The sequence below is a fragment of the Populus trichocarpa genome, chromosome 5, assembly GCF_000002775.5.
Source record: "Populus trichocarpa isolate Nisqually-1 chromosome 5, P.trichocarpa_v4.1, whole genome shotgun sequence".
NCBI classification, from domain to species: Eukaryota; Viridiplantae; Streptophyta; class Magnoliopsida; order Malpighiales; family Salicaceae; genus Populus; species Populus trichocarpa.
This window is the reverse complement of record NC_037289.2, coordinates 7,912,406-7,935,667: the sequence shown is the minus strand read 5'-3', so window position 1 is coordinate 7,935,667 and position 23,262 is coordinate 7,912,406. Positions and strand designations below refer to the sequence as shown.

At 33.0% G+C, this 23,262-nt stretch overlaps 3 protein-coding genes across 3 annotated transcripts; 2 read left to right on the top strand and 1 right to left on the bottom strand.

Annotated features, from left to right (window-relative positions):
• Positions 1 to 108: 108 nt before the first annotated feature.
• LOC18099146 (la-related protein 1C) lies at positions 109 to 8,298 on the bottom strand. Its single transcript, XM_006382993.3, has 6 exons — positions 7,522 to 8,298; positions 5,540 to 6,074; positions 5,313 to 5,466; positions 5,111 to 5,201; positions 1,588 to 1,659; positions 109 to 1,360 (listed from the first exon to the last, which is right to left on the bottom strand). Exons 1-6 carry the CDS (start codon positions 7,987 to 7,989, stop codon positions 1,031 to 1,033), a joined length of 1,650 nt encoding a protein of 549 aa, XP_006383055.3. The 5' UTR covers positions 7,990 to 8,298; the 3' UTR covers positions 109 to 1,030.
• A 6,293-nt stretch (positions 8,299 to 14,591) lies between these two features.
• Positions 14,592 to 17,920, top strand: LOC18099145 (probable aquaporin PIP2-8). Its single transcript, XM_006382992.3, has 4 exons — positions 14,592 to 15,033; positions 16,752 to 17,047; positions 17,154 to 17,294; positions 17,551 to 17,920. Exons 1-4 carry the CDS (start codon positions 14,772 to 14,774, stop codon positions 17,668 to 17,670), a joined length of 819 nt encoding a protein of 272 aa, XP_006383054.3. The 5' UTR covers positions 14,592 to 14,771; the 3' UTR covers positions 17,671 to 17,920.
• Positions 17,921 to 20,089: 2,169 nt separating this feature from the next.
• Positions 20,090 to 21,811, top strand: LOC18099144 (aquaporin PIP2-7). The gene is made up of 4 exons (XM_006382991.3): positions 20,090 to 20,478; positions 20,564 to 20,862; positions 20,954 to 21,097; positions 21,382 to 21,811. The coding sequence occupies exons 1-4, from the start codon at positions 20,190 to 20,192 to the stop codon at positions 21,517 to 21,519; spliced, it is 870 nt and encodes a 289-aa protein (XP_006383053.2). The 5' UTR covers positions 20,090 to 20,189; the 3' UTR covers positions 21,520 to 21,811.
• The last annotated feature ends 1,451 nt before the right edge of the window (positions 21,812 to 23,262 follow it).

The window sequence follows — 23,262 nt, the reverse complement described above, 5'->3', positions numbered from 1 at the left end:
CACAAAGACGACCAAAATTCAAACCTCATTTTGATTATATATTTCAATCTGGACCATCGTCCAAGGGGGTTTCCCGCCATGGCCGAACCTAATAAATAACACAACATATAAGATCAAGGGCATCAAGCAGATACACCCAGGATTCTGCCAGACATTTTATTATCTCACTCAGAAAACAAATAAATAATAAAAATGGGTTTAATCAGAAAACCAGAACATCTCAGATTCCACAATCTCAGTCTTAAATGAACATGTAATACCACCCACGTCCAATCCAACACTGGATATTTCAATGGCTTCTCACTCAAGAGGACCAATTTATGCGGTGAAATCTTCAAAAGGTTTGAAGAAAAGGGTATACATATTAATGCCAACTCTAATTATAATAATATGCGACGAGAATAATAATAATAATAAAAAGGACATCCCGTGACCAAAAATAGAGCAATAGTAGACGGCGTAGCATGAGCTTAGCATCCTGCAGAAGTCACCCTTCACTCCCCCCTCACGATATGCAGACACAGATAGAGCATATACTTAGTGCCACAAGTCAAAAAATCATGTTTCCTCCTGAAGTCTGGAGGTAATCTGACCCCAAAGATTTTAAAAAGTAGCTGAGGGGCAGTAAGGGGAAGTAAAACCAAAACCCCCCCTCTTAAGAACAGCAACGTCATGCCACCACAAATAGTTATGGGATAAAAAGGGACACTCCCATAAGAACATACATATATCCCAACAAACTCATGCTACTAGCTCAAAGTCATGAAGGTTCTCTTTTTTTTTCTTTTCTTTTTTTCCTTTTTTTTCCTTTTGATTTCTCCCTTCAAGTTATTGTTATCTTTAAAAAGTTTTTTTTTTCCCTCCTTTAACACCAACTAACTCGCTTCCTTTTTGCCGGACAGGAAACCATGTTTCACTGTGCCGATGCAAGACCCACTACCTTCAACAAAATCCAAGACATCCACCAGTTTAATCAAAACCCTCAGTGCCCACTTTCCTCCAGTATTTCGTAAAATGCGTAGTACACATTTTACTTACTTGAATTTCTTGATGAAGTGGGGAGATCCAAATCTCCTTGAAATCTGTTTTCATCAATTCCCTTGCTGCTAGACAGCTGTGACTGGCTATTAAAATCCCCAGACAATGATCTACCAAGAAAAGCTTCAGTACGAACATCTGCTTGACTCCTCACATTGCTATGGCCAGCAGTCATCTCCTCCAGAGATATGCCTTGGACATTGGCTACCAGCATGTCATGGCCGGACTTCTCACCAGACTGAGGGCTGGAAACATTAGGAAACTGAATAGGAGTTGTCATGATCCACCTCATCCAATCATTTCGCTTCCTCACCTTCTCGCCCTAAAATACAACAGGAAAATAGAATTAGTGAAGGTAAGACATAGATCACATTATTAAATTCTGATAAACTTGGCATGTATATCTGAGTGCCTAAATCATGCGCTCCTAAATGTGACAGGGTTCAGAATTGAGGACCGGAAACTAATTAGGATGGGAAATCACAAAACCATTATTTTGTAACTTGAAAATTTCAACAACAGCAGATCTCAATGTACAGAAAAAGGCACCTGTATTTCGACGACACTTGAATTTCTTATAGCATCCAGTATAAGTTGGATATTGTCAGTCAAAAGCAAAACCTGAACCATAAGCCACAAGAAGATATTGTTTTTAAGTTAACAGCATATGAAAATACAGTCGCAAAATCAAGACACCATGACCTGTACAGCCATTAATAAATCATTAGTGGGTTTCAGTGTCTTAAAGGGGAAGAACTCAGAATCAGCATGGTATAGATGTACACACAAGCATACAAAGATAGCAAACAACCAAACAGTTCACATGCTGACAAGCTCAATACAGCAATGGAGATATTAGAATCCCTCAAATTAATTTAAAAGACACGCAAGAATGACAAAGGAAACAAAGTATGTAGCCTGACCTAAATCCCAACAGATCAGAAGCTCATGACAGCAATCCCCACATAGCATGGAATAATCATTCAAGTTTATTTCACAATTTATAGATCTGAGAGTGCCATCATACAGGGAAAAAAAAAACAGGAAACAGAATGCCATTATGTCTGGAAAGCATAACCATTACCACCTAAAGATTAAATTTATAATGTCAACATCCCAATGAAAACAGAACGACATATTAAGCACAGCACTGATAAATGGTTCTAACTAGGCATGAATCTAAGCAGCAAATAATTACTTCAACCAGAAATTATGGGTATTAAAAATTTTATTCCGATAATGCAGAAACTCAGACACAAAGAAAGAAGCAATTGTAAAATAATGGAAAACTTTCTACAAAATTATATCTGCATAGCTTGTGTAATATAGGAAATTATAATTATGTCTATAAACAAATTATCTATTAAGGTATTACATGAAGCAATGCACACAAACCAAGGTCAAAATGATGTATAATGTAAGTTGTGACTCAAAAAAAAAATACAATTCTATCACCTCATCCATAAATTAATCTTCAATACAACATATCTCAAGACAATAGACAAAAAATGAGGAACAAATATAATGATATACAGAATAAATTAAGTGCAATTTACTAAACTAGGTAGATTTTGAAGAATAAGGCTGGGCCTCCACGCAACAGTAATATTGTTCTGTTGTGACCTAGAGGTCATGGAGAAGCACTGTATATTTGACTCTCCCCAAACCCTCCCACAATGCAAAAAGAATCAAGAACTAAGGCCGCCCTCTCTTTTCAGAAAAACAGCAGGAAAAAAAAGATTTTGAGCAAAAGAAAAATCATAACTATATAGTTCCATCCGCTTGACAAAATTTTCTATTATCGTCCATACACCAATGCTCTTACAAGTGGATGAATATAGAAATTGCTTTGCAGATGACAAGAAAGCAAAATTGTTGTATTTTTATGTATTTTTGCATACAAGGGTAATTCTGTAATTTACACATTTGCTCAAATATTCTACGTGTAGGCTTTTATGTTTTGTTTCAGTGTCTTATTAGCCCTTAATTACATAGGTTTAAATAAGAAGGACCTCTACATAAAATTCTGTGATCGTTCACTAGAGAATCAGAGTTTTGAATAAATTTTCCACCTATATGCTTGCAATCTATCATGGGTGTAACTTCTAAAAACTCATGATGCTCTTTTTCCTAGGTGTTACTCCTAGAAAACCTACAAGTGTCAGTAAACCTATAACTTTCAGCAAACAAACCCTCATATATCTATATCCAAATTTCAATTTACAAACTCCTAAACCCTTCTTCAATTTAAACTAGTAGGACAGAAATTTCAGAAGTTGTCTTGAGTCACCATTCATCAATCCCAGTGAAGTTTTAGTGGAATTTCCTTTGGCATTCCTATAATCTACAGACCAAATTACCTATTTCATAGCTACCTACTTCCGAATTTCCAGCTAATGCTAACTCTGGGCACACAAAATTGATACTTGAATTATAGCATAATAAAATCACCAAGGAAAAAAAGGACCAACCATGCAGCATGTAAGAGATTGAACATGAATCTTAGAGAATATTGACTCTTGGAAGAGAATAGGTAACAGAATGATATTAGGGAAAACCAATTCGTCAGCAACAAAATAGATAATCTACTAGTTCTTCTCAACCTTTCAATGCAGAATGAGAAAAGAGACAGAAGATATATATCAGAGTGAGAACTTAGTATTTAAACTACCATGACACTAAAAAGAATATAATTCAGACTCCCAAAGAGTATGTCTATAAATATTAGAAACAAGCACATTGATACTCTAAAACATGGCATGAAAATTACACAAAAAAAGTAATTCAAAAGAAAAAAAAGCTTCAAGAAACAACTTCAGCCTTTAGCTAATTCAATCAGATATTTCATCACTGATAAGAAGACATGACCTTCACATGTATACTCTAGAGAAATGTATTGGATTCCTGGTCTGAAATGCTGGCTGTAAAAACCTTACACCACTATTAACTGTCACAAAAGAAACCAGGATATCCAAAGAGAGAACAAAATGCAGGACATATTTAAATAATTAGGAAGTGGTTATCAGGTATAGGTAATTTCATCAGCAACAAAATAGATAATCTACTAATTCTTCTCAAAGAGACTTGATATATATCACAGGGTGGGAACTCAGTATTTAGACTACCATGACACTAAAAAGAATATAATTCAGACGCCTAAAGAGTCAAAACTACTAACCCAAAGTGTATGTCTATAAATATCAGAAACAAGCAAATTGATACTCTAAACATGGCATGAAAATTACAAAAAAAAAGTACTTCAATGAATAAAAAAGTTTCTAGAAACAACTTCAATCTTTAGCTGATTCAATCAGATACTTCATCATTGGTAAGAAACATGACCTTAACATGCAGGCTCTAGTGAAATGTATTGGAGTCCTAGTCTGAAATGCTGGCAGTAAAAACCTTACACCACTATTAACTGTCACAACAGAAACAAGGATATCCAAGGAGAACAAAATGCAAGACATATTTAAATAATTAGGAAGTGGTTATCAAGCATAGGTAATTCATCAGTAACAAAATAGATAATCTACTAGTTCTTATCAACCTTTCAAAGCAGAAAGTGAAAAGAGACAGAAGATATTTATCACAGGGTGTGAACTCAGTATTTAAACTACCATGACACTAAAAAGAATATAATTCAGACTCCTAATGAGTCAAAACTACTAACCCAAAGAGTATGTCTATAAATATCAGAAACAAGCACATTGATACTGTAAAACAAGACATGAAAATTACAAAAAAAAAGTACTTCAATGGAATAAAAAAAAGTTTCTAGAAACAACTTCAAACTTTAGCTAATTCAATCAGATACTTCATCATTGGTAAGAAGACATGACCTTAACATGCATGCTCTAGTGAAATGTATTGGAATCCTAGTCTGAAATGCTGGCAGTAAAAACCTTACACCACTATTAACTGTCACAAACTAAACCAGGATATCCAAAGAGAAAACAAAATGCAGGACATATTTAAATAATTAGGAAGTGGTTATCAAGCACAGGCATAACCAAGAGAAAAAAATCATCATAAAAATGAACCAATATCACGATTACCCAAAGCAACTCACTTTGTTGAAGCTTGCTATCAGTTTAATAGGCACCCAGCCTTGATCATCCATGTTCTTCCGCAAGTATAAATCTTTAATTAAATTTTCATTACTGCAACAAACATTTATGAGGAGAAATTGTTAACTTCCCAATAAAACCCATTATACTGACACAAATAAACCACAGGAACATGTGTACAGAAGCAAAACAAGAAAGAAGCACCTGAAATAATAGTCTATCTGACGCAATATCTTATTATGCAACTGGGGATCGGAAGAGAAAAAAACAGCATGAGGTGGTATTGGTGCCGCAATAATAGGCACACCTCTCATAGAATCTGGATGCGGGGCAACATAATATAGCGGCGATCGCATATCTGGAAATAGATTGAGATATTAGAGCAGACCCATGTGTTAGCCATAACAGAACTGGAAACAGATATGGTTTACCAGGGAACCCCATGGGGCTGAAAGGCCGGACTGGTGGGGGTGCAACAAAAGTAGTAGCAGCTGCAGGTGGTGGTGGAGGTGGTGGTGGATGCCTCATAAGCCTTGCGGAAACTCCTGGTGATGGCTGCACATGGCCACCATCCCTATTAAAATTTCGATGAGCATTCCAATCTTGATTTGAACGATCTTGATCATTTCTCCTGCCACCATAACTATGATGATGAGAACCATCTCCTCGAGAATGTGGCCCACCATTACGGTTCCTGAATGAATTGCGTTGTTGTGGATGATCATTAAAGCTACGGGATTGGGAATTCCTTTGCCCATGGTCCCCAGAAGAAGAGTTATTTGAATGTCCTTCACCTGTCGTGCCCTGTGATCCTGGTGACTGAGGAGCACCACCATTAGAAGTTGTGTTAGCACCACTGCGCTTCATTGACCTTTGGCGTACTGGCACTATATGGTTTGAAGTTGAATTAGTGTTTGCACTATTGGCAACTTGTTTCTGCGAAGATGAGGATGCAGTTCCAATTCCCTACATTAAACAAAAAGCACAAATTAAAACAAGCACTCATGTATGAGCAACCAAATAATTGAACTGGGTATATATTACGCACAAAAATGCTCCATTTCATAGCCGAGTTCAAAGAGAACCACAAGTTTGCCTTTTGTGTTTCTAGTTATAAAGGTCGAAAACCCACTCATTCATATCAAATTTTTAATAACCCCAATTTTATTGAGAAAAAAACAAGTTTGTTGTTTGGGTTTCTCCAACTAGTTTCGGATTGAAGTTCAGTTGCTGCTGCTGCTGCTCGTGTTTTGGTATCTATAAATTCAACAATGCAGTAAAATTAAGATAAATATTTAAGTTGTGATTACTTTCAAAAAATAGTTTTCTTGTTTCCATATGTAGTTTATTATTTATTATTAAAAAGACTTTTCCATCGAAAATCAAGCAAACATATTTATTAAGTACAAACTTTCCAAAATAGTAAACAAGGGCTTTGTTTGGCACAAATTGAAAATAACAAAAAGAATGATCATAAAACATTAGATGAACCAAACAAGACCCCTTATTTTTATAGTGGAGAATTTGGAAAACAACCATTATAGTGTTTTCCAATTTTCTGAAAAAGTGAAGAATTTGAAAACACATGTTTAAAGGAAAATAATTTTCTTTTTCAGTTAATAAAAGTGTTTTCTTTAGTTTTCTATTTCTTACAAAAAAATTCTAAGAAGGTTTCCACAAGTAAATGCAACCTTAGGTGCCTAAAGACTCCATTTTAATTTCTTTCAAATAATATACACCAAGCTTAAAAAGTAGACATATAATCCAATCAGTCCAACTAATCACATTTGACTAACATTTCCCTGAGCTTGCGAAATAGAGATCAACGATGATAAATCAAATATACCTCACTTAGATGTCTTTTTTTTTTCCTAACTAAGAGGAGTTACTAGCCATACCAAAAATTTAAGCAATAAATCCAATAATACAGTTTTTTTGTCCCTCAAGCTCTACCAAAGTAACCAAGCTCATAAAAAAGGAGAATTTTTCATGTTTTGGTCTAGACAGCTCATATGAAAGACAGAAATTCATCGACTCTCATTCTACACCAATTTTGTTTCTAAAACTTAATACGCTACGCTAATCTGAGTAGACAGCTAATAAATATTTTAAGAACAAATGTAAATCTCGCATCCATGCCAAGAATTCAAGAAAATACCCCAGATAGTACATTTTTCAATGCACCTCAATTAATATAGGCAAATAAATAGCAAAAAAATACCTTTACATTATTTTTCTTTCTAAGACTTTACACACTAATCTCAACTAAATAAAACAAAATTTTCCACCAGGCAACCAAAACAAAGAAAATCAAAATATAACGCCAATCAACTACTAGGAAATTATAGTACATTAAATTAACAAATATTACATTTACTTAACCAAATGAAATGAAATTAATTTCTATTCGAACCTGTGAAACAGAGACAGAAGATGATGATCCATCGGATAATGAGCCCTTCAAAGAATCAGAAGATGATTTTGTCGAAGAAGAAGCCCTAGCAGCTGACTCAGATAAAGCAGGCCAAGAATCAGCCCCCATAACATTCCCAATCTCCACAGGACCATTACTAGCTGTCAATGGCTTGTTCCACACCGGTCTCTTACTCGCATTATTCTCACTCTCCACACTCTCTTCCTCCACCACTAAAACCGCAGCCGCTTGCTCCGCCACCGTTGAAGCAGTAGAAGAAAATTCCGATTCAGCACCGCGCACGATTCGTGCCCACGGTGGAGAAACCTGCTTCCCGGCTGCCCGTCGCGATTGTGGACTACTCACCGGATTACTGCTGCTACTGATGTTATCGGCGGCGATTGTGTGACGTGGAGAGTGATCGGCGGCGGCGATGCTGTTTGGGTTAGAATTAGTTAAGGTTGCCATAAATTAAATTACTAAAAAAACAGGCAGTTAGGGTTTGTCTGTTGCTGTTAGTGATCAAACTTTTGTAGCTGATCGATTGAAAAGGGGCAAAAAAGGAATTGGATTGATAAAAAAAAAAATTTTGATAAGTGGAGAGAAATTAGGGTTTCGATTATTCTGATAATGTGAGAAAGAGTGAGATTTTAGTTTTTTCTTAAGGAAAAAAAAAAGATTGAAGACTGAGAGAAATCGGAAATAGAAAGATCGCAGTGAGCGAGCGTGGTGGCTCTCTCTCTCCCCCTCTGTTTCTTTTTTCTTCTCTTTTTATTTTATTGCTGTTTTGTTTATAAAAAAAATTATTTTGTTCCTTCTGTCAAATTTCTTGTTGTTGGTGGCCAAATTGTACTTTAAATCCTCGTAATTATATAGTGCTTCATTTTGGTCTCTTTTATGAATACGTTTCGATATAAACCCTATTTTTTCAAAAACTTGCAACCCAACTCTTCACATTAAAGCAACTAACCGATAATATTAGCTAATGATAATGGGTCTAACTATTTATTGTTTATTTTTAATGATGTATGAGATTTCTTTTTTTATGATTTATGAGATTTCTTTTTTTATGATTTATGAGATTTTGTAAGACTAAAATTTTTCAAGAACAAGATATATTATAAAATTGAGATATATATTATCTTTATTAATTATTTAATTACAAAATAACATTTTTAGAGCCTGTATATGTAAATAGATTTTCTATGAAATGATCAGGAAGATATGTAGTCTCAGGGTAATAAAATAAAGGTGTTCCAAATTGTGTTTAACTAAAAATCAAAGTAGAATATTGATAAATTCTGAGGGACTGAATTGTAATGTGCCATTGCTGGTTTGTTTGGTTGGTTGCTTAGCTCTAGGGGGTTCTATCAAGGTGATCTCTTGGATGCGTGCTTTTCCGTAAATAGCCCTAATTTTAGGTTGTTTAGGTGTGTGATCGATGTACTGTTGATGTAGGGGTAAAATACGTAAAGTAAAAACTAGATGCTGCGTTCTCTTGTTTAACTGTAAAATAGAAATTAGATGACGTCAGGCTTCAGTATAACTAACCGTATCCGCATACGGTTATTGGAGTTTTTTTTAAGTGATTTTTATTTATAAATATATTAAAATAATATATTTTTTATTTTTTAAAAATTATTTTTAAAATTAGTGCATTAAAATGATTTAAAACACCAAAAATATATTAATTTAAAACAAATAAAAAATTAAATTTTTTTTAAAATATTTTTAAAACAAAAAAATTAATTACATAATTTTTTGATCTATTAAAAATATAAAATATTTTATTATGTGAATTACAAATAACAATTTCCCCTGTTTTTTTATTCAGTATTATATTTACTGTCTTGACTGTGCATTTGTTGTCAATGAGGTTAAGTTATCTTTTAGGTTCGATAATATATTTATTGTCTTTTATAAATATTTATACTTGCTAATACATTTCTTTATATATTATTTGTTTTAGGATAGAATGAGTCTTATGCATTAATATGAATTTTAGTTTGACGATTTGTTTTTTTTTTAAGAAGATAATGATAGATATCTTTTATTTTATTTTATTTTATTTTATTGACAGAGAGAAATATATATCTTTTGGATTTTTTATTCTTGTTTTTTTAGAATAGATGGATACTTATTCTTGTAAAATATGATTTCAGATTGTCTAGCTATTATTATCTCCTATAAATAATTAAATAAAAAAATGAACAATAACATAATATTAATTTTTTAATGCAAAATTTTCTACAAAAATATGACATTAACATCTTAATTAAAAGCCCGTTTGGTATTGTAGTATGAGTTATTTTTTAAAATGTTTTTTATTTAGAAATATATCAAGATAATTTTTTATTTTTTAAATTTTATTTTTAATATTAGTAAGTCGAAACTACCTAGAAAGAAAAAAAATTAAAATAAAAAATTTTTTTTTTTCAAGAAAATAGAAAAACAAACAATCAATAGCTTGGATTATAAGGGTTTTTTTCTCATTTATTTTTTCAACATTTTTTTTTATTGGTAACCTGGCACATAACTTGCAATTAGAATCCAATGGCAAACAATGAAACGCAGCGTATATGCAAGAGTTTGAAGGGAAAATATTTTGAATCCCCGGAAAGTTTATCATGCACATTTTCATTGTATGAAAACAACACCCTTGGAATAACTTCTCGATAGGGTTGTTGCTTTTGGATATGCTTAACATGTGTGTTATGACGTGGACAACATGGAAAGGTATTTTTTTTAATTATTTTTTTTATTAATATAGGTGTCTGGTAACTTTGATTAATCTCACGGGATCTGAAGTTAACGACCATGTAAGTTTTTAGTGACCTTGAGATTTGTGGGACTCGAACTAGTAATTTTTAAAAAACAAATCTAAAATCTGAAGAGTTAAATTATAGTTTTCTAGAATATTATATATATATTATTGGTCTTAGAACAGGTTGTTTTCCTCCAACGCCAAAAGAGTCCATTATCATTCACCTCCAGCCCTGCCCGTGCCCATGCCCATGCCCGGCGACATTTCTTTGATGATGGCTTGACAAAAAGTGACATGAATCATGAGAAGAATGCTTCCATTGCGTATTAAAACATATTTAAAGGGGTCTTGCTTTTACTGTTGCGTTTACATAGATACATGTGGATTTTAGGAGTAACTTTTTTATATATTTTTAATTTAATCACCAAACTTTTATTTTGTAGAACCCCAAATTTAATCACCTAATTTTTTTAATCAAATTAATTAAGATTTAATCTTGTTATCAAATTTCTTTTACTTCTTTAAATACATAATCATTTTTCAATATTTTTTTTCATGTTAAAGAAATTTAATCCAGCACGCAATATTACACGGGCCACCAATCTAGTGTGATTCTATTTATGATACCCAAATGTTTCTCATAACTATAAACATGCCTGTTTTTATTATTATTAGCATATTATGGTAGATATTAAAAAATCATCTTAATGTAATAGTTTAAACTGTTAGGTGAGACTCTAAAATATAATTTATATTATTCTTTAATTATAAAATAATAGCCGGTACTGTAGTTTTTACTGGCAGCTTGAGCCTAGACAACCACTCACATGTAGCAGAAGAAAGTAACGTTTCGCATTACTGCATTTTGGCCAGATAAAGTTATATCAAAATCATATTTTTCCTTCACAAGATTTTGAGAATAAGAATATAAGGAGGGAGAAGTTTTCATTCATAGACTCCTTTTTTGTGTGTTTTTTTTTTTTTGGGAGGACGGGTTTTGTTGGGGTGTTGGGTAGACGTGGTTATTTAGAGGGTGTTTGAGAGTGTGGTTGTGGTTGTTTTTCAAAGTGTTTTTCACTCAGAAAAGTGTGCCAATAATATTTTTTTATTTTTTAAAAATCATTTTTGAGATCAACACATCAAAATGATTTGAAAACATCAAAAATATATTACTTCAAAGCAAAAAAAAAAATTCAAATTTTTTCGGGATTTTGAAAGGCACTCCCAAACAGGCACTAAATGTCGCACTTAAATGACATTTAGTGCCTTAACCAGTGCTATTGGGAGGGTGACTGTAGTAAGGGTCACAAGGATAGCTAGGTAGCTAAGGTCCCTCGGGTTGTTCTCAGAGAAGAACCTTCATGGAATGTAAAGTCAGATTAAGCGTAGACAGGGCTGCTAAATGCCATTTACTGCGCGCCTTAATCAGTGTTATTGAAGGTGTGACTGCGGATAACCCTATAACTTCACAAGGATAGTTTGGTAGAGAAAAGGTCCCTAGGGTTGTTCCGAGAGAGGGGCCAAAGAAGACTGCCATGCAATGAAGAAATTAGAGGAAAAAACAAAAAAGAATTTTCTATCTTTTCACGTTTGAGCATTTTCTCAATGTTTCTATGAGAAAAGGAGTTGGTTTGGTCTCCTTGCACCATATATTCAACGACCATTCATTAAAGTCAATAATAGCACAAACAGCTCCAACAATTTAGTTAGAGAAAGACAGATCAATCTATAATTGCCTAGGAACTTTTACCCTAGCAGTGGTCACCAAACCTTTGTTGAAGTTTTTGGTATGTTAACGCTTGATTTAGATTTAACCTAATTTTCATGAATATAAAAACTAAAGATTATTTTTATATATATGAAGTGATTTAACAAATGTTTCAACACATATATAAAAATTGCATAATGATTTTATAAGTTTAAAAATTATGAACGAAGAAGCAAGCATGAACATATATATATTAGACTGATGAGCAAATATATTTAGTTTATCGTCACAAAAATATGCTAAACGAAAAATATCCAATAAAAACCATACATGTTTAAAACTATAAACATGTAAAAGCATAACTGATAAACAAACATGCTTTCAACATAAAAATAATAATAGAATACTACTATGAATACTAAATATATATTCAAACTTGCAATTAATATAAAATAAAAAATTATAGCATGCATACTAATAATAAAAATTAACTATGTTTAAATTAAAACAAGAAAAATATTTACTTGTCGAAGCTCTTTAAAATAATAAATCTTTTGTTATTGTAAAAGATAAATCATTTGTCCTTAAAACTTTATTGCTCCTTATTTGTGCAACTGTGATATCTACAATATGTTTTCTACGATTCTAACAACATCACCTTGGCTTAGAGATACTTCTAAATAAAATATTTTAACCAAAGATTATGTAACTCAAATATCTCTCGATAATATGAATCTAAGCTATAGATTTAGAAGGAAAACTAAATCATAAAAAAGAAAAGAAAAATACTAAAAATAAGGTGAGAAAGAATCTGTAAAATAAAAAAATTCAAGTTAGAAACTCTTCTTTCACCCCTTTTTTTATAGGGAATTTTGGAAGTTAAAAAGTTGAAGAATTAATTCTTACCATTATCAACTATTGATTAACTACCATAAATCAAAAATTAAATTTAAAAAATCCAAGAGTTCTTTGAATGGAAATCCAAGGATTCTTTGAAATTAATTTTTTATTCACCCATAATTTGTTTATTCAAAACAAGTTTCCGACAAAAATAACTGTAAAAACGAAGCAACCTAAGCTCTAGAATGACTAAAGTAAACATAGAAAAAAGGCTAGAAAAATATAGGAGAAGAAGGCAAAAGAGTTAATTACTACTTGGTGTGATGAACATCTTCCCTAAAACCCATTTTTATACTAAAACTTGATGTAATATTAATTCTGAATGGTTTTTTAAAAAATTAGGTTTTGTAATTTTCTTTGTTTTACTTTATATCGAGCTATCCCAATCTTATAATCTAAATTGTGAGTTTAGCGAGTTAGCTCGGATGGGATCGATTCTTTTTTTGGCTTATAATTGTTATCCTTGTATCCTTTTGATGTATGTTTTGTGTATTTTAATTTTATCATTCAATATTTGATTAATTAAAAATATTTGAGCTTCGAGGTTTTTTCAAATTTAGTGTTTTTGGCCAAATAACAAGTTTAATATGTTAACATAAATTGACATTATTATTTTTAGGGGTTTTTTTTTTGCGATTTTATCATTCAATATTGTTTTTTCTTCTTATTTAAAACACGCTTGCATTGATTGAACAATTTTTTTCTCAAAAATCTTTTTATCCAACCTGTGGTGAAACGTGGGTCACTCAACTAGTATTATTTTAACAATAGATGGATCCTCTTAGTGCAATTAAATTGACAAATAAAATTATTACTACACTATTAAAAGAATTGAGGGTCAGTTTCACTAATCATATGATTAGTGAACCAAGTTAATATATATTTTTAATTGTTTTATAACAACTTCGTATTATAACTTAGTTGGTTGAAGCGCGTGTGTCAGTAGTTAAAGGTTGTGAGTTTAATTCTCGCTAGCAGCATTATTTGTTTTTAGGCAACAAGAAGGAGCAGATGACAAAAAAATACTAGCTTAGGCCCGCAAATCTTCCTAAGGTCCACATGCTTGAGCTTTGTTGCAATAGGTCATTTGAGTTTTTTATTGGCCTTTTAGGTTTTTTTATTCTCTCTTTATTTTTTATTATCTTTTGTTTATTTAATGTGAGATTTATATTTAATTTTATTATTTAGTATTAAATTTATAGTAAATTAATTTTTGTATTTTTTATTATATAATAAAATAAAAAAGTTAATTCGATCTAGTAGAGTTCATAACTTGAGTAGTGAGCTTACCGAATTGCCTAAGTTTAACTTCACCTGTTTTCTTTTCCTTCGTTCTTTTTCTTTGGATTTCTCCAGATAATAAAGTCATATCGAAACATTTCAGATGCAATATCTATAAATGCGTGGAATTGATTATTTTTCTGATATATATATATATATATGTATATATATATATATATATATATATATATATATATATATATTGTAGAATTTGGTATTGGAGGCTCATTTAGATGTAATTATCATATTTTTCAGGGTTTTGAACTCATCAATGTCTTGGACACCAAATCTTTGCCTCACCTCCTCCTACACGATAGTATAGTATAATTCAGTCCAATACGGTCTCTTCCAGTGCCATTAATTTGCTCAACAAAATCACATGGTCTCGCTGTATAATAATAAATAACGGTCCCTACGGTCTCCTCGACATTGTTCCATCCTCTCATTTACTTCAAATTCAGCTTCTGCGCAACACAAGCCTTTGGCTTTTCTAAACAATAAATTCTTCATTATCTATCCCTCCCTTGCGCTCTAAGAACCACAGAAAGGAAAGAAGGGAGAAAGATCGGTTTAGAATAGCAAAATATAGCCAAGAAAATGAGTACTGGAGGGAAGGACTACAGAGACCCGCCACCAGCTCCTCTATTAGACATGGAAGAGCTGAAGCAGTGGTCATTCTACAGAGCCTTAATTGCAGAGTTCGTCGCTACCTTTCTCTTCCTTTATATTGGTGTAGGCACTGTTGTTGGTTACAAGGGAGTTCATAACAACTTGTGTGATGGTGCTGGCTATCTTGGTGTTGCTTGGGCTTTTGGGGGCATGATTTTTGTGCTCGTCTACTGCACGGCTGGAATTTCTGGTACCATTCATGGCTTTATTTTTTTTCACAGCAGCATTTTAGCGATGGAAAACAATTTTCTTTTTCCATTTTCAGCTTTCTTCTAGTTTTTCTTTTCAATCAGAAAATATGTTAGTTTTTAAAGTCTCTGATATTTTTCCAACTCAAACTAGAAAATATGTTTATATTATAACAAAATAGAAATAGCGTTCAAATTTCTAGTAAATCCTAGCATTTTCTAGGCGGGACCAAAATTAATAAGCATTTATTCAGTCTCATGGATTTAAATCTAAATTCTGTACAAAGGCTTCCATATTCATACAAAATTTCTGTATCATCGCCACCTTTACCTTCTTGTACAAAGGCTTCCACATTTTTTAACTACATAAATTGTCACTGTTATTTTGGCTCATGGATGCACAGAGATTTTAGCTAACAAGTTCTCAACCACCTCAAAGTTAAAAGAGAATAAAATCATAGCCTCAGGAGCCATCTGGAAATGTTCTCAAGCTGTGTGCAATATTGCTCCAACTATCCAGTGATTGATTGGAGTTTGTTCCAAGCTCAAATAGCAAGCTGGAAAAGAAATGGTTTGATCTGGAAAAGAAGCAAGAAATGTTGTTCTGCCCTGTCTCATAACTCTTTAGCATCACCTGCACTGCCTAGAAAATTAATCCAACATCTAAGGTTCTATTTTCTGATTGCGCATTGCCTCTCTGAAGGCTAGATTTCCTGGATAACATTTTCCCAGCAGAATCAAGTCCAATAGTTTTCTTTTGAAAAGACTTAAGAACATCCTACTAATCAGGTAATCCCCTGGTTTATCCGGATTAGTTAAAATGACCTGGTTACACGACAATAATCTGAACCTCTCTCCTCATTCGACAGCTAAAAAGCCATTGAAATGGGCCAATTAATTATTTTTGAGTCCCTTTCCAAGTTAAGATCTTACGAACAAGCATGCAAGCAAAAAATTAAAAGAGGTTAGAAGAAGTTATATCAATGGAAAACAAAAGCTTGATCTTTGTTGTCAAACGGAATTTCTCATCGAAATGTGAGAAAGATTGTTTCAGGGAGAAGGCAAAAGGGCAAAATTTATCAATTAAAAGCTTGATCCTAGCTATAGTCGTGACTTGTTGATGCAAGATGGGTGGAGTTATTTTTGTCAAGCCATGGCTTTATTAATAGTAATGAGAAGTAGTGCAGTGGGTTTGTCCTTTGAAAAAAGCTGGGCAAAGTAATGAGAAGTACGGATTTTTAGCTTCAAACAAAACTTGTGGTTGGACCTTATTATTACAATTAAGACAAAACGAAGCCCCAATAACAAGCTCTAAAGCATTTTTTTTTATGTTTTATAAGAAAATATCAAGTTGAACAAACAAAGGAGTATGAATAACTTGTCATGTATCTAGATCCACCGGACTCTATAAAATAATAACGCTTTAGTGAATGAACACTCTATAAAACTATTGCCACAAATATTTATTGTTGTGTGAAAATCAAAAGAAATATATATGTATCAAGAAATAATTTACTTTTAATTAGAAATTCCTTTTTTTTCCTTGAAAAAAACACTATTTTCTGGCAAACAATCTCTAGGAAATCTACATCCTTAAATACCGAAGAGAAATCCTGTACTTATACATGATATTTACTTAATTAGCATTCATAATTAATTAACAAATACAGAGAATTATTAATGGGAAGAAATGGGATTCGTCCTTTTCTTGAAACCACAGGAGGCCACATTAACCCTGCGGTAACATTCGGGCTATTCGTAGCAAGGAAGGTGTCGCTGATTCGAGCAGTGGCCTACATGATGGCACAATGCCTTGGAGCTATGCTTGGTGTATGGATGGTGATGATACTCACTGGCATTCACTACGATCAGGCCGGTGGTGCCGTCAACGTAGTTGCTCCTGGTTACTCAAAGGGTACTGCCTTAGGTGCCGAGATTATTGGCACTTTTGTCCTTGTTTACACCGTCTTAGCTGCAACCGATCCTAAACGGATGGCACGCGACTCCCATGTACCTGTAAGTATAACGCTATCGACTCCAACTTGTACATTTAGTTGATGTGATTCTCAAAGTTATGGTGGCAATATAAATAAGCCAATTTTATATATGTTGCTTGGATCAGGTTTTGGCTCCTTTGCCTATTGGTTTTGCTGTTTTTGTGGTGCATTTGGCTTTAATTCCCATCACTGGCACGGGCATCAATCCTGCTAGGAGTCTTGGTGCTGCTGTGGTTAAGAATGCTAAGGAAATCTGGGATGATCACGTAAGCCCCTCTTCCTACTCGCTAGCGAGCATTTGTCATAAAATAATAACTTTCCTCGCCACTGTGCTTGAATTACAAGCAACTGAAACCAGCATAATTTTTTTTAAAAAAATAAGATAACATCCTATGCAACCTTGCTTGATGATCCAATTGTGTGTTTTGAGCAGTTGTCAATTGCCAAGACACAAACTAGCACATATACTTTAAAATTTGCTGAACTCTAAACTTGATTACGTTCTTACGTACTGGTGAACAGTGGATTTTTTGGGTTGGGCCGTTTGTTGGGGCGCTGGCAGCAGCAGTGTATCATCAGTACATACTGGGATCCGGAGCCGCTAAAGCTTTGGCATCGTTCCGCAGCAATCCTACTAGCTAAGGCAACTCCATTATCATCCATCGGCTTTCCTTGGTCTTCATCGAGCCTAGCAATTAGCAAAGCCATTCTGTTATTTCTTAGTTTTCATAGTCCGAACTTTATGTGCGATTCTAATATGTCTCAACTTGATATGTGGGTGTTTTAAATTTGTACAATGAAATTCTTAACTTGTGTGCATAATTCCGAATTCTTTGTTTGCTAATGTAAGAAACTAGTTATATGCTTTTATGTATTACACAAAGGTTTCTCATTCATATTCTTAGATTAAAAAATACAAAGATAATTACATTATTAGTATATCAATTTTATTCCATTTTTCAATGAGCTCTTAGGCTTGCTTGGTCGGATAGATTGACTTGATAGGATAGAGTTTTTCTAGAGATCAAAATAGTAATATTTAAGATAAATCAGGAAATGAATTGCATATTAAGAGAGAGGAGAGAGAGAAAATATATGGAGGCATACCAAAGCTCCAATTACAACACCACTAGTACTATTAAAAAAATAGCACTTGAGGGTCTAGCTGCTGTGGTCAATCGTGTGACTTGTTCCGCCCCCGTCCCGGGTTCGACCCTCTATGTGCACGCCTGTCACCCCCGCGGTGCCTTACCTGCTCCTGGGCTTGCAGGATGTCCAGTGGGCCGTGGGGAATAGTCGTGGTGCGCGTAAACTGGCCCGGACACCACACGTAAATCAAAATAATAATAATAATAAAAAAAAAAAATTCTAAATTAAATAGAAAAAAATATATATAAATCAACTAAAAATATATAATGAATCTTTAGATGTTATTTTAAGGTCTTCTCAAACTCTGATTGCTATAAAACCTTAGACCTAAATGAAACGAATCTGTGAAAGCTTATAATAAAATTTCAGCTAAGATTAAAATTTATTTCTATTAACATAAAACTACTTGTTAGAAGAAAAAAAATCTCCTACACCAATTATAAAAGAAAAGACTCTTCTAAGAACCCTAAAAGAACTAGTTTAATTTTGTGTAAAAGAGGGAAAACAAAAGGTAAATTGTTTCCGAGCAACCAAACCACTTGTATTTATAGTACGAGTGACCAATAACTACCATTATACATTTTTTTTTTAAAAAAAGTGCAATGAATTCTTGAAAAGTCATAAATTTTGGATGCAAGAATATGAATAAACCAACTTTAGAATGGATCCAAATTCAAGCGTATGTTATAAAAATACAATTCAAGACTCAACTTGATGTTCGGTCAAATTGTTCTTTTACAACATGCAGTCAACTGGTGTTCTAAACATCAAATTAATGTTCAAAAAGATATTTTAAAAAACTTTCATTCCATACACTTTGGTCCTTAAACTTTTCAGTTCTTTTCACTTTGATTCCAAATTCTTTTAGTATTATAATCTAACCTTTAAACTCAGTTTTTAATACCTTGAAAAGTGAGCATGTGTGATTTAATTGGGTAATTATCCAGAATTCTTTTCAGATAATTCATGTAATATATAAAAAAACAGGGTTATGCTAATTACATTTTTATTTATAAATTTTCAAAGCTAATGGACAGTAAATTTTCATTGGACCTAGTTTCGGCTGGTTGTTTATAATTTTTGTAATAACTCAGTTAAAAAGAATTTAATAGGATAAAAAAACTTGGGTGGTTCAGGTTATTGATCGGGCAAAAGAAAAAAAGAAAAGTAGGAAAATGGAAATAAAATCAAATAATTATCCAAATTAGTGGGTTTTATCCGAAATTATCCAAATACACGCCCTTGGTCTCCGCTCCGATGAACCGTTCTTAGTTATTGGCAAGGTGGAGGGCGGATACCAGGGGTTCATTGGACGGTTTTTCTTATCTATGTTTACACTCCAATTAACGGGTCCATAGAATTGGACGGATACCAAATTCATTAATCATTGCACATGGGATGGTCCTAACTTAAAACAAGATAAAGTCCAAACATGATAATCTTATATAATTGTTTTACTGTGATATCAGTTATTTTTAAATTATTTTTTAAAATATTTTTTAATTTATTTTTAATATTAACAAACAAAAACCAATCTAAATATATTAAAAAAATTAATTTAAAATAATAATAAAAAACACCTTATTTTTAGAAACACGGCCACGAGCCAGTAGAAAACGCGCATGGACTATGTCAAAAGCATGCAATTTCTCACCACAATCACATCAAAGTCAACTTGGGTATTATGGCTTCTTGTTGCCACGATTTTGTTCATCAGCCGCCGCGCACCCCGTCATATTTTTGAGGTCAGAGGCGTGCAATTTTTTTACCATAATCACAATATCACATGGTCTCGCTGTATAACAAATAGCGGTCCCTCCATGGTCTCCTCAGAGTCAAAATTGATATCCGGGACTAATTCAAATTCAACAGAAACATTCAAACCGAGGATCTTGACTACTTCCATTCTCCATCTCTCAATTGCAATATTCCAAGTGATATATAGAAAGTAGAAGAGGAGAAGAAAGATAGTTTGGCAAAGGAAAGGAAAAAATACTCCAGAGAAAAAAAAAATGAGTAGTGAAGAGAGAAACATCGAGCGTCAACATGGAAGGGATTACCATGACCCGCCACCAGCTCCTCTATTAGACATGGGAGAGCTGAAGCAGTGGTCATTCTACAGAGCCTTAATTGCAGAGTTTATTGCCACCTTTCTCTTCCTTTTTTTCTCTGTGTCCACCGTTGTTAATTACAAGGAGCCTAATTATACTGACCAATGTAGTCGTGTTGGCCATCTTGGCATTGCTTGGGCCAACGGTGGCATGATTTTTGTGCTTGTCTACTGCACTTCTGGAATTTCTGGTATTATATACAAACTTTTCTTTCTCTCCGTTAAATTTCATGTTTCAGGAAATTGAACTTAATTTATCTTTTATTCGAACCTCAGGTGGCCATCTTAACCCTGCGGTAACATTCGGTATGCTCGTAGCAAGGAAGATGTCGCTGATTCGAGCAGCTGCCTACATGCTGGCACAATGCCTTGGAGCTATACTTGGCCACTTGTTTGTGTTCCTCTTCATGTATGCTGATGAACAGCAGAGCTCGGTTGGTGTTGTTAACGTTGTTTCGCGTAACTACTCCAAGGGTGCAGGATTAGGAGCTGAGTTCATTGGCACTTTTGTCCTTGTCTATACTGTCTTCTCCGCCACCGATCCTAAGCGGAACGCTCGCGACTCCCACGTGCCTGTAAGTACATATATAGTGCTAGCTGCTCTTAACGACTAATGGATCGATGGTGTTAAGCAGAGTTTTGAGTTTTTTATGTTATGCTGTTCAGGTTTTGGCCCCATTGCCTATTGGTTTTGCTGTGTTTGTGGTGCATTTGGCTACAATTCCCATCACTGGAACTGGCATCAATCCTGCTAGAAGCCTTGCTACTAATTTGCTTCATCGTAGCACTGCAGAAGCCATGGACGATCTGGTGCGTTCTTCTTTGACTTCGTCAATACACGTTAACAGCTATTATTCCATTTGCATTTCAACGCAACATATAAAGATGTGGCGGATTGTAATTGACAACCCTAGCCACATCTTAGAAAAAATCTTAAATGAAACAACAGTTACTTTTGATTCGCAATCAGGCACACATTGCAATTTTGTAGCCTCACGCAATCTTGCTTAACCATTCTATCAAGTGTGTGAGTAATGGAAACTAGCATATTTTTAGAATGGCTGTCTAACCTCTGTTGTAATTATGGTGAACAGTGGATTTTCTGGGTTGGGCCTTTTCTTGGAGCACTGGCAGCTGCAGTGTATCACAAATACGTACTGAGGGCAGGAGCTGTTAAAACTTTGAAATCGTTCCGAGCTTTGGGTTCCTTCGGAAGCCAACCACCCGTCTGAGGGGTCAAAACTTCGGGGTTGTTCCGAGCTTAGGGGTCCTTAATTTGGCAGCAAACCTTCCGGCTAACGGGCTCAACAAAAATGCATCGGCTTCTTCAGCAATTCTTAATTCTACTCTGATTCATTATCCGGTTCCTGTATACCATTCTGATTTACTTGTGTGTATTTGTGTATATATGATCTGTAGCCAAGGTGGGCAAAGTGCATCTCTGTTCCTTGCTGTGTTCAAGATCTGTATGTAACCTCAAGCCATTTACTATTCTTTTTATTCACTATCTTTTTTTCCTTTCCAGTCTATATTAGTGACAGTACTCTAGAGTTTAGATTGCAATCCAGAACTGGAAACATTATGTTAACACAATTTATTTATTTTATCAAATTTCATGTCAATATCATAATTTCCATTACAATCATCATTTACATTTTAATTCAACCACTTCCATAAAATCATTACAACTAATTTTAGTTCATAGCCCAAAATAATTTATAATTTTATTTTTAATCAAATTTTTTAGAGTTGGAAAAAAAACTAGTTATCAATACAATTAAAAAAATTAAGGTCCTCCTAGCAACTTCAAAAGCTGCTTCTTCTTTTTTTTTTAGTTTTGTCTTCAGTTTTTTTTTTAAGTCCTTGTCTAGCATCAAATTTCATGAGAAATTTTTTTTAATTATAGTTGAAAGATAAAATTAAATACAGAGAAGTGAGGACCGTTAAAAAAAACACGGAGAAAATGCATGTCAAATCTCAAAGTTTTTAAAGTTTTTATTTTGGTTTAAATTTTATTTTATTTATTTTTCAGTTGTTAGATTTGAAAGAAGAGAGAGAAATTCATCAGAAAATTGTAAATAATAAAAAACATTATTGATTAACCATATTCTAACAACCAAAAAAAAAATCTTTGTGTTAATGAGTTTATTTTCTTGAGAGGAGTTTAATGGATGTGGTTTTCCTTCCAACATTATATATAAAAAAATAGATTGAGTTTCATTTGGTTTATGTGATTTGATTAATTCTTGTTTTTTAGAGTGATTTTGATGTGTTTTGGAGTTGTTAAATGAATTTTTGAGGTTTATATAGTGTTTCAAGGGTGTTTTTAGATTAAAAAATAAATAAAAATTAGATTTTGGATCCAAAAACATGAACCTAATTACTTTTTCATCTCAAAATAATGATAGGTCACTTGCAGGTGTGTGCCCCTATCCTATTAACCCTTGACCTTTTTTGTTTTTATCCCTTTACATTAATTATTTTTATTTAAATATTAATATTTTTTAGTTGCAAGATATTTCAAAAAGATTAACTTGATTTGTATAGAATATTTTTCACTTTAATATTTAATATGAGTTAGTTATATTTATATAATTGTTTTATAAAAATAAAAATTATTTATTATTAACAACAAAATTTAGTTTATAAGAGAAAATGAATAAAATCTCTTTTATATATACAACTATCTTTTATTTCTATTATGAAAATTAACTTTTCACTTTAATATTTAATTAATATTAACATTTTTTATTTATCATTTCATATATTCTTTTTATAAAATATAGACATCTTTTTATCTCTCAATTAAGAAAAATATAATATATAAAAATATATTCATAATATAATTATTTTTTCACGTTAGAAAATCCTATCCATAACATAACACATGCAGGCGTACACATGTTCATTATGAATTTAAAAAAGTAATAATATTTTAAAATATATCCAGAACATTAACACATTTTTTGTATTAT